Consider the following 12,431-nt stretch of genomic DNA (forward strand, 5'->3'; position numbering starts at 1 on the left):
GTTTTCCTTCTCTGACAGGTTTCTGCCTTATACAGGTTTTGACTTTCCCCGGTTTTACTGTATAAACATTGAGTCCAACTGTAAATGCAATTCCTGTGAGAAGGAAATAAATGAAATAAATATACACCTACTCCTCACTTATCAACTGTCTCATTATCCTACATTTTGAATTTATGACAATAGTAAAAATTCTACTATCCAACTCTTTTGCACATTAACGATGTATGTCTGGCAGTAAGGAATGCCGAGGTGCAAGGCAAGAGTAACACTGGCTGTGATGACTACGGTTATGTGTCAACTTGGCTAGGCCATGATTCTCAATGGTTTGACACTTATGTAATGATGCAGTTTAACAGTTATGTGTAATGGTGTAGTCATCCTCCATTTTGTGATCTGATGTGATCATCTTCCATTTTCACATAACATCGTTTTTTTAAATTTTTTATTAACTTTTATTAAGCTTCAAGTGAACGTTTACAAATCCAATCAGTCTGTCACATATAAGTTTACATACATCTTACTCCGTACTCCCACTTGCTCTCCCCCTAATGAGTCAGCCCTTTCAGTCTCTCCTTTCATGACAATTTTGCCAGCTTCCCTCTCTCTCTATCCTCCCATCCCGCCTCCAGACAAGAGATGCCAGCACAATCTCAAGTGTCCACCTGATATAATTAGCTCACTCTTCATCAGCATCTCTCTCCCACCCACTGACCAGTCCCTTTCATGTCTGATGAGTTGTCTTCGGGGATGGTTCCTGTCCTGTGCCAACAGAAGGTCTGGGGACCATGGCCGCCGGGATTCCTCTAGTCTCAGTCAGACCATTAAGTATGGTCTTTTTATGAGAATTTGGGGTCTGCATCCCACTGATCTCCTGCTCCCTCAGGAGTTCTCTGTTGTGCTCCCTGTCAGGGCAGTCATTGATTGTGGCCGGGCACCAACTAGTTCTTCTGGTCTCAGGATGATGTAGGTCTCTGGTTCATGTGGCCCTTTCTGTCTCTTGGGCTCTTAGTTGTCGTGTGACCTTGGTGTTCTTCATTTTCCTTTGCTCCAGGTGGGTTGAGACCAATTGATGCATCTTAGATGGCCGCTCGTTAGCATTTAAGACCGCAGACGCCACATTTCAAAGTGGGATGCAGAATGTTTTCATAATAGAATTATATTGCCAATTGACTTAGAAGTCCCCTCAAACCATGGTCCCCAGACCCCCGCCCTTGCTCCGCTGACCTTTGAAGCATTCAGTTTATCCCGGAAACTTCTTTGCTTTTGGTCCAGTCCAATTGAGCTGACCTTCCATGTATTGAGTGTTGTCCTTCCCTTCACCTAAAGCAGTTCTTATCTACTAATTAATCAATAAAAAGCCCTCTCCCTCCCTCCCTCCCTCCCCCCCTCGTAACCACAAAAGTATGTGTTCTTCTCAGTTTTTACTGTTTCTCAAGATCTTGTAATAGTGGTCTTATACAATATTTGTCCTTTTGCCTCTGACTAATTTCGCTCAGCATAATGCCTTCCAGGTTCCTCCATGTTATGAAATGTTTCACAGATTCGTCACTGTTCTTTATCGATGCGTAGTATTCCATTGTGTGAATATACCACAATTTATTTACCCATTCATCCGTTGATGGACACCTTGGTTGCTTCCAGCTTTTTGCTATTGTAAACAGAGCTGCAATAAACATGGGTGTGCATATATCTGTTTGTGTGAAGGCTCTTGTTTCTCTAGGGTATATTCCGAGGAGTGGGATTTCTGGGTTGTATGGTAGTTCTATTTCTAACTGTTTAAGATAACGCCAGATAGATTTCCAAAGTGGTTGTACCATTTTACATTCCCACCAGCAGTGTATAAGAGTTCCAATCTCTCCGCAGCCTCTCCAACATTTATTATTTTGTGTTTTTTGGATTAATGCCAGCCTTGTTGGTGTGAGATGGAATCTCATTGTAGTTTTAATTTACATTTCTCTGATGGCTAATGATCGAGAGCATTTTCTCATGTATCTGTTGGCTGCCTGAATATCTTCTTTAGTGAAATGTGTGTTCATATCCTTTGCCCACTTCTTGATTGGGTTGTTTGTCTTTTTGTGGTTGAGTTTTGACAGAATCATGTAGATTTTAGAGATCAGGCGCTGGTCGGAGATGTCATAGCTGAAAATTCTTTCCCAGTCTGTAGGTGGTCTTTTTACTCTTTTGGTGAAGTCTTTAGATGAGCATAGGTGTTTGATTTTTAGGAGCTCCCAGTTATCGGGTTTCTCTTCATCATTTTTGGTAATGTTTTGTATTCTGTTTATGCCTTGTATTAGGGCTCCTAACGTTGTCCCTATTTTTTCTTTATCGTTTTAGTCTTTATGTTTAGGTCTTTGATCCACTTGGAGTTAGTTTTTGTGCATGGTGTGAGGTATGGGTCCTGTTTCATTTTTTTGCAAATGGATATCCAGTTATGCCAGCACCATTTGTTAAAAAGGCTTTCTTTTCCCCAATTAACTGACACTGGTCCTTTGTCAAATATCAGCTGCTCGTACGTGGATGGATTTATATCTGGGTTCTCAATTCTGTTCCATTGGTCTATGTGCCTGTTGTTGTACCAGTACCAGGCTGTTTTGACTACTGTGGCTGTATAATAGCTTCTGAAATCAGGTAGAGTGAGGCCTCCCACTTTCTTCTTCTTTTTCAGTAATGCTTTGCTTATCCGGGGCTTCTTTCCCTTCCATATGAAATTGGTGATTTGTTTCTCTATCACCTTAAAATATGACATTGGAATTTGGATCGGAAGTGCGTTGTATGTATAGATGGCTTTTGGTAGAATAGACATTTTTACTATGTTAAGTCTTCCTATCCATGAGCAAGGTATGTTTTTCCACTTAAGTATGTCCTTTTGAATTTCTTGTAGTAGAGCTTTGTAGTTTTCTTTGTATAGGTCTTTTACATCCTTGGTAAGATTTATTCCTAAGTATTTTATCTTCTTGGGGCCTACTGTGAATGGTATTGATTTGGTTATTTCCTCTGCGGTGTTCTTTTTGTTGATGTAGAGGAATCCAAGTGGTTTTTGTATGTTTGTTTTATAGCCTGAGACTCTGCCAAACTCTTCTATTAGTTTCAGTAGTTTTCTGGAGGATTCCTTAGGGTTTTCTGAGTATATAATCATGTCATCTGCAAATAGTGACAACTTTACTTCCTCCTTGCCAATCCAGATACCTTTTATTTCTTTGTCTAGCCTAATTGCCCTGGCTAGGACTTCCAGCACAATGTTGAATAAGAGTGGTGATAAAGGGCATCCTTGTCTGGTTCCCGTTCTCAAGGGAAATGCTTTCAGGTTCTCTCCATTTAGAGTGATATTGGCTGTTGGCTTTGCATAGATGCCCTTTATTATGTTGAGGAATTTTCCTTCAATTTCTCTTTTGGTAAGAGTTTTTATCATAAATGGGTGTTGGACTTTGTCAAATGCCTTTTCTGCATCAATTGATAAGATCATGTGGTTTTTGTCTTTTGTTTTATTTATGTGATGGATTACATTAATGGTTTTTCTGATATTAAACCAGCCTTGCATAAAAAAAAATACCTGGTATAAATCCCACTTGATCATGGTGAATTATTTTTTTGATGTGTTGTTGGATTTTATTGGCTAGAATTTTGTTGAGGATTTTTGCATCAATGTTCATGAGGGATATAGGTCTATAATTTTCTTTTTTTGTAATGTCTTTACCTGGTTTTGGTATCAGGGAGATGGTGGCTTCATAGAATGAGTTGGGTAGTATTCCATCATTTTCTATGCTTTGAAATACCTTCAGTAGTAGTGGTGTTAACTCTTCTCTGAAAGTTTGGTAGAACTCTGCAGTGAAGCCGTCCGGGCCAGGGCTTTTTTTGGTTGGGAGTTTTTTAATTACCGTTTCAATCTCTTTTTTTGTTATGGGTCTATTTAGTTGTTCTACTTCTGAATGTGTTAGTTTAGGTAGGTAGTGTTTTTCTAGGAATTCATCCATTTCTTCTAGGTTTTCAAATTTGTTAGAGTACAATTTTTCATAATAATCTGAAATGATTCTTTTAATTTCATTTGGTTCTGTTGCATAACATCGATTTTTGTATAACGACCTGGTCTTTGGAACTGAAGCATGTCAATAAGTGAGGAGTGGGTGTAATTCTGATATTATTCTTATCTTGCAGATATTGTGCTGGCACAATGCCCTGGGGAAATCCAGGAGATCACCATGATTTTGAACCTCAGCGTCATGATGATGGCTATATTGAAGTTATTGGATTCACCATGGCCTCTCTGGTGAGCAGTACAGCTATTTCAATGAAATGGAATACATTTTAGTTATAGCTGGGACTTGTTCACATCACAGGACTTCAGTGTACTTTTCTGTCCTGCTTTATCAACTTATAAACTTTATGCAAAATAGAGTGGCTTAGGAAATACCAGAATAAAACGTCATTTTTCATGTCATTGAAAAAATTGATTCAGACACGTTTGAGCATTCAGTAAATGAGGATTATACGTTCATTTTCCTGATGACTTTCCACCACAATGAAATGCTGTATTGTTAGGCTAATTTAAAAAGACATTCTGCTGCAGAAATCTCAGCGTTGACACAGAAACCAGGCTATTTGTTACTTTTTGGTTCACTAAAGACTTGAGTAAGGGGCTGTGGTGATGCAGTGGTTAAGTGCTCAGCTGCTCACCAAAAGGTCCATGGTTTGAACCCACCAGCTGCCCCTCAGGAGGAAGATGGGCAGTCTGCTTCCGTAAAGATTTACAGCCTTAAAAACCCTGTGGGGAAGCTCTGCCTTGTCCCTTAGGGTCACCATGAGTCAGAATTGACTCAATGGCAAAGGGGTTTAAAGACTTGAGTATTTACGTGAAAAGGAAAATGATCATTTGTATTCAGCTTCAACTCACCGACTGAAGCTGAGATAGGCATCTCCGTTATCTCAAAAACATGACTACAGGAAAACAGCGTACATTTTCCTGTATACAGCATTAATGAATATCCAGTTCCCGCAGTATCGAAGTTACTTTGTATTATAATTTTGTATGCTTACATTAAAAAAGTAAACATATATAGGTGTAACTTTAAGCAGGTTTTAGCCATGTATTCCCACTTATTATTAAATGATGAGGGGGCTGTCGTGGATTGAATTGCATCCTCCCAAAATACGTGTCAACTTGGTTAAGCTATGATTCCTATATTCTGTGGTTTTCCTCCATTTTGTGATTGTAATTTTCTGTTAAAGAGAATTAGGGTGGCGTTGTAACACCTTTACTAAGGTCACATCCCTGATCCAATGTAAAAGGAGTTTCCCTGCAGTGTGGCCTGTACCACCTTTTATCTTAAAAGAGATAAACAGGAAGGGAAGCAAGCAGAGAGTGGGGGGACCTCATTCCTCCAAGAAAGCAGTGCCGGGAGCAGAGTGCGTACTTTGGACCCAGGGTTCCTGCACAGAGAAGTTCCTAGACCAAGGGAAGATTGATGACAAGGACTTTCCTACAAAGCCGACAGAGAGAGAAAGCCTCCCCCTGGAGCTGGCACCCTGAATTTGGACTTCTAGTCTACTAGAGGAAACCCTGGTGGTGTAGTGGTTAAGTGCTACGGCTGCTAACCAAAAGATCGGCAGTTCAAATCCACCAGGCGCTCCTTGGAAACTCTATGGGGCAGTTCTACTCTGTCCTATAGGTTCGCTATGAGTCGGAATCGATTCAACGGCAGCAGTTATGGGGGTATGTATTCTACTAGACTGTGAGAGAATAAATTTCTTTTAGTTACAACCATCCATTTGCGGCATTTCTGTTATAGCAGTTCTAGATGACTAAGACGGACTAATTAAAAAGTATGGTTATTATCTTCTGTAAATCAGGCCCCACTATTGGTTTATAAAGCAAACAAAATAAAGCTTCTACTTGCAACCTTTGGTTAGCACTTGGTCATGCTGTATCTTATGCTTTTGAGGAAGAAAGTGGCATTTTTCACGGTAAACAAACCAAAAAAGTTTTTTTCACTCATCTCATGGATTCCAAATGACTTTTCCTCTATCAGGTGGAATTAGTGAAGTTCAACAGAATACCCATCGCCTGAGATGGCGATGTTGCTTGCTGAGTCGACTATCTTTAGAATGAAGTGGTTGTCGTGATGTGAAACATTGGGCTGGGATTGACCTGCTTTATGGACGGTAGCTCACATAGAACTTTCTCTTTAAAGTCCTTCATGCTGATTACAGGTGAAGACATAATCCAGAGCAAATAGGAGTCAGTTCAGGAAGGATATCTGTGGGGACGAATTCTTGGAAGTGACAAAAACATACTAGTATATAATGGAAAAAAACTGGCTGACGTGTTTTACTCATTCATTTATTCACAGATGGAGTGAGCATTTATTGAATGTTTGCCATTGCCAGGAATACCCAATATCAACCAGAGTTTCCTACCCTGTGTGGCAGGAGGCTCTCAGGGAATGCTGGACAGAAGATGGTTCCTTACCTAGGCTGGGAGGGCAAGGAGAATAGTAGACACTTGCCTGTTGCTCTTAGGATCGTAATTGAAATCCTTAACTGGCCTGCAAGGTCAGGCATCCCCTGGTTATCTAGATCTTCCCACTTCCCTCTTTGCTTTCTAGCCCAAGTGGCCTCTCCAGTCAAGCTTAGCTTTGAACATTCTTTGCTTCCTTGAACCACCGAGCATTTGCATGTGCTATTTATTTATTTATTTATTATCTGCCCCCCTCTTAAATGTTCTTTACTCTTCCTTCATCTCCCATCACTTCTTAGTCTCTACCTGTGCCAAGTATAAATAGGCTATTTGAAATATGTTTCAAGCTCAAGAGATCCCTCTGGGTTTGGAGATACGGTTTTGAGGGTCTACCGAATCCTTCTTTCTGCCATCCTATCATGGCAGAAAAAAAAAAGAGAGGGAGAAAAAAAAATAATAATAGATGGGAGTTGGTGAGGAGGAAACAGTTTGCTAAAATTATGTCAATTATTTTTTTCTCCTTGCTTGATAGGAGTAATGTAATACACAGACACTAGCTAACAGCAAATGTATGATTGAATCCAAAATTCTGGTGACTCTAGATTGCTTCCATGATAGAAACTCTACCTCAGAAAAGTAGAGTTAAATGTGGTTTCTACAGTACAGTTATGAATAGCCCATGATCTCTAAATAATAAAAAAATAATACTGCTACTTATTTCTCTATTTTCATACATATCTTACCTCACTCCTCGTATTTCTTTCGTTCAGAATGAAAGAATCTCATTTTGAGTCCATCATTTTACATTTCTTAAGACTATTATATATTGATTTAAAACTTCTTAAGTTTCTAAGAAGGTAAATTATTTGAAAACTCAGACATCTATTGAAGAGGATTATATCAGCCAAAGACTCATTATTTGTGTGTATGTGTGTGTGTTTTTGTGGCTGTTATATAATTAATAAATAAAGTCAGAAACAAATTACATTTTATGAGAACCGAAAATATTTGAAGTAATTAAAGGTGATAAACTTTTAAGGTCGCGGGCAAATACCAATAAATAAACTTGTGCATTCCGAATGATTGAAGCAAAGTCTAAAAAACAGAAAATTCAGAAGGGTACTTTAAGAGGTATTTGAAACAGAATTACTGGCATGGAAAAAAATGGGATTGTTTATCGTAGACTTTTTATCTTGTATTTGCAAATTACAAAGCGGTAGTCCTCAGTCTGGTAATTGTTAGATAATTTCTGCATTCTGTTGGATCTCCTTTCTTAGGAATGAGCACAAATATGGATCTCTTCCACTTGGGTGGCCAGGTAGCTGTCTTCCAAATTTCTTGTCATAAACGAGTGAGCACTGCCAGTGCTACATCTGTTTGTTGAAACATCTCAATTGGTATTCCTTCACTTTCTGGAATCTTGTTTTTCACCAAAGCCTTCAGTGCAGCTTGAACGTCTTCCTTTAGTACTGTCGATCCTTATTCATATGCTACCTCCTGAAATGGCTGGATGTCAGCCTATTCTTTTTGGTACAGTTGTTCTTGTTTGGTGCCTTCTAATCAGTTCCAACTCACAGCAACCCTATGTACAACAGACTGAAACACTGCCTGGTCCAGCCCCATCCTCACAATCATTGTTATGCATGAGTGCGTGGTTTCAGGGACTGTATCAGTTAATCTCATTGAGGGTCTTCCTCTTTTTTCACTGACCCTCCACTTTATACCAAGCATGATGTCCTTCTTCAGGGAATCATCCCTGCTGATAACATGTCCAAAGTATGTGAGATGAAGTCTCAATATCCTTGCTTCTAAGGAGCACTCTGGCTGTACTTCTTCCAGGACAGATTTGTTGATTCTTTTGGCAGTCCATGGTATATTAAACATAGTTCGCCAACACTATAATTCAAATGCATCAATTCTTCGGTCTTCCTTATTCATTGTCCAGCTTTCATATGCGTGTGAGGCGATTGAAAGCACCATGGCTTGGATCAGGCACACCGGTGTATTCCATCTGGTGAGATCCACATGTGTAGTTGCTGTTTATGTTGTTGTTATAGTGACTCTGTGTATTCTTTCTATCTCCTTTTGATGCTTCCTGGGTTGTTCAATATTTTGCCCATAGAATCCTTCAAAACTGCAACTCGAGACTTGAATTTTTTTCTTCATTTCTTTCAGCTTGAGAAAAGCTGAGCGTGTTCTTCCCTTTTGGTTTTCTAACTCCAGGTTTTTGTACGTTTCATTATAATACTTTATCTTGTTGAAATCTTTTAAGTGGTCATAGCTTCCATTCACTTCAGCTACTCCACCTTCAAGAGCAAGTTTCAGAGTCTCTTCTGTCCCCTATTTTGGTCTTTTCTTTCTTTCCTGTCTTTTTAATGACGTTTTGCCTTCTTCACGTAAGATGTCCTTGATGTCTTCGTGTATGATGACCTTTTGCTTTCCTCACGTATGATGTCCTTGATGTCCTATGATGTTCTAATGACTGAAGACTCGCCTCTCTTCAGTGACTAATGTTCACTGAGTCAAATCTATTCTTGAGATGGACTCCAAATTCAGGTGAAATATACTCAAGGTCTTATTTTGGTTCTCATGGACTTGCTCCAATTTTCTTCAGCTTCAACTTGAACTTGCATATGAGTAATAGATGGTGTGTTCCCCAGTTGGCTCCTGGCCTTTTTCTGACTGATGATGTTGAGCTTTTCCATCGTCTCTTTCCACAGATGTAGTCAATTTGATTTCTGTGTTTTCCATCCAATGAGGTCCGCATGTATAGTTGCCATTTATGTTGTTGAAAAAAAGGTATTGGCAATGAATAAGTCGTTGGTCTTGCAAAATTCTACTATGCGGTCTCCAGTGTCATTTCTGTCACCAAGGCCATATTTTCCAACTACAGCTCCTTCTTTGTTTCCGACTTTTGAGTTCCAATCACCAGTAATTATCAATGCTTCTTGATTGCAAGTTTAATCGATTTCAGACTGCAGAAGTTGATAAAAATCTTCGTTAAAAATCACACGTAAGTAAAATTTTGCTGACGATAATTCAAAAGTGGTTGCAGCAGTACATTAACAGGGAACTGCCAGAAATTCAACCCGGATTCAAAACAACATGTGGTGCAAAAGATATCATTGTTGATGTCAGATGGATCTTGACTGAAAACAGAGAATACCAGAAAGATGTTTGCATGTGTTTTCTTGACTATGCAAAGGTATTCAACTGTGTGGATCATAACAAATATGGGTAACATTGTGAAGAATGGAAATTCCATAACACTTAATTGTGCTCATGTGGAACTGTGCATAGGCCAACAGGCAGTCATGTAAGCAGTGCACTGGGAAACTACGCGGTTCAAAATCAGGAAAGGTGTGTGTCAGGGTTGTATCCTTTCACCATACTTTTTCAATTTGTATGCTGAGCAAATAATCTGAGAAGCTGGACTATACGAAGAAAAACACGGCATCAGGATTGGTGGAAAATTCATTAACAACCTGCAATATGAGGTGGCACAACCTTGCTCGTTGAAAGTGAAGAGGACTTGAAGCACTTACTGATAAAGATCGATGACTACAGCCTTCAGTAGGGATTACACCTCAACAGAGGAAAAACAAAAAACCCTCACAACTGGACCAATAAGCAACATCATGATAAACAGAGAAAAGATTGAAGTTGTCAAGGATTTCTGTCTACTTGGCTCCACAATCAGTGCCCATGGAAGCAGCAGCCAGAAAATCAAAGGCTGTATTCCGCTGGCAAATCTGCTGTAAAGACCTCTTTAAAGTGTTAAAAAGCAAAGATGCCACCTTGGGGGTTCAGGTGCACCTGACCCAAGCCATGGTGTTTTCAGTCACCTCACGTGCAAGCAAAAGCTGAACAATGAATACGGAAGACTGAAGAATAATTGATACATTTGAATTATGGTGTTGGTGAAGTATGTTGAATGTACCATGGACTGCCAGAAGAATGAACAGATCCATCTTGGAAGAGGTATAGCCTGAGTGCTCCTTGGGAGCAAGGATGGCAAAACTTTGTCTGTTGTACTTTAGACATGTTATCAGGAGGGACCAGTCCCTGGAGAAGGGCATCATGCTTAAGGTGGAGGGTCAGCGAAAAAGAAGAAGACCCTCAATTGGATGAATGGACACAGTGGCCGCAACAATGGGCTCAAGCATAACGATTGTGAGGATGGCACAGGACCAGGCAGTGTTTCATTCTTTTCTACATAGGTTTGCTGTGAATCTGACTGACTCCACGGTGGCACCTAACAACAGTGGCCTTCAGTTCATTTTACTGGTTGAGAGACATTCCTACTAATTAAGATTATTTTTGACTCGATGCTTGGTAATCTGATTATCTTTGTGGATTCTACACAGGCCATAATCAAGGCATTCTAATTTGTATCTTTTTCTGTCATTACAACTGAGGAGGTTTTTTTGTGTTGAGCCTGTTTCTAAGTAATTTAAAACTTTTGAACACAGTTCAAAGCATTACTCAGATTGAGGAATGGGGGGCCTAATTTGCCATAAACCAAACCCAGTGCTGTTTAGTTGATTCCCACTCAAAGCTACGCTATTGGACAGAGTAGGACTGCCCCATGGGGTTTCCTAGGCTCTAATCATTAAAGGAAGCTGCCTGCCAAATCTCTCCCGCAGAGCAGCTGGTGGGTTCAAACCACTGACCTTTTGGTTAGCAGCTGAGTGCTTAACCACTGTGCCTGCAGGGTTTCTATCCAAAGATTTCAATCTTGAAAACTTCAAAAGAAAGCATATTCAGCTTTCTTTTTGTTAATTTATAGACACCCTTTGTGTGTTTGAACAACTTCTGCTCTGTTCCTAGTTTGCTGAAAACTTTTTATCACTAATGGGTGATGCATTTTATCAAATGCTTTTTTTATGTCTATGGAAGTGACATATGATTTTTCTCCATTATTTCGTTAATATCATGAATTCCAATGATCCATTTTATTTTAATGTCATACTAACTTATTTAGGCCCTTTTGCTCTTGATGTATGTATTATCTTTTCTTATATTAGCTTATATTCAATTTGCTAATATTTTGTTAAGCATTTTTGTGATTATGGTTGTGATGGATATAATTTTCTTAAAGTATCTTTGTCAGGTTTTGATATCAAAGTTATGCTGGCCCAGTAAAGTGAGTTAGGAAATGATGTTCTGATCTATTCTGGAAGAATTTGTATAATATTGGTTATTATTTTTTTCCTTAAAAGTTTCATAGAATTCCCAGTGAGCTATCTGGTCTTGGTATTTCTTTGAGTCATGGCTAGATATTAGAACTATTGGGATTTTATAGTTCTTCTTGTGTCAATTTTTATTTTTATTAGAATTTTCAAAGAATGTGTCTGTTTTATATAAATTGTTTAATTTATTGGCATAAAGTTGTTCACAATGTTCCCTTATTTTCTTTTTAACATCTGTAGGTTTTGCAGCAATGTCCAGTCTTTCATTCCTGACACAAATAACTTCTGTTATTCTTTTCTTTGGTTAGTCTTGCTAGGAATTAATCGATTTTATTACTCTTTTTAAAGAACCAACTTCTGTTTTTATTTTCTCAACTATTTGTCTGTTTTCTATTTTATTGATTTCTAGTCTTTATTATTTTCTTCCTCCTATTTATGTTTGATTTCATTTGCTCTTTTCAAGCTTCTTAAGGTGGACTATTAGATCATCTGTTTTGAGTATTTCTTCTTTTCTAATATAAGCTTTTAAAGCTATAAATTTCCCTCTAAGCACTGCTTTACCTTCATTCCATATTTTTTTGTATATTTTAAATATTTTCTAGCTTCCTTCCTTTGACTTATTAGAAAAATGTTTGGAATTTCTGAGTTTTTGGAGACTTTATAGGTGTTACTATTATTGATTTCTATTTTATGTCTCTTATGATCATTGTTGTTGTTATTAGGTGCTGTCAAATCGGTCCCATCACGTAGTGACCCTGTGTACAACGGAACGAAACACTGCACAGTCC

The 12,431-nt window shown here is 38.7% G+C and overlaps 1 protein-coding gene across 1 annotated transcript in view; it reads left to right on the forward strand.

Moving 5' to 3' along the window:
• DGKI (diacylglycerol kinase iota) overlaps positions 1-12,431 on the forward strand; it is a 491,936-nt gene that overhangs the window by 302,664 nt on the left and 176,841 nt on the right. Inside the window, exon 19 of the mRNA XM_049893911.1 lies at positions 4,153-4,264. Coding sequence (XP_049749868.1) covers positions 4,153-4,264 — 112 coding nt within the window. The remainder of the gene's footprint in view (positions 1-4,152; positions 4,265-12,431) is intronic.

The sequence above is a fragment of the Elephas maximus genome, chromosome 8 (assembly GCF_024166365.1).
Source record: "Elephas maximus indicus isolate mEleMax1 chromosome 8, mEleMax1 primary haplotype, whole genome shotgun sequence".
NCBI lineage: Eukaryota > Metazoa > Chordata > Mammalia > Proboscidea > Elephantidae > Elephas > Elephas maximus.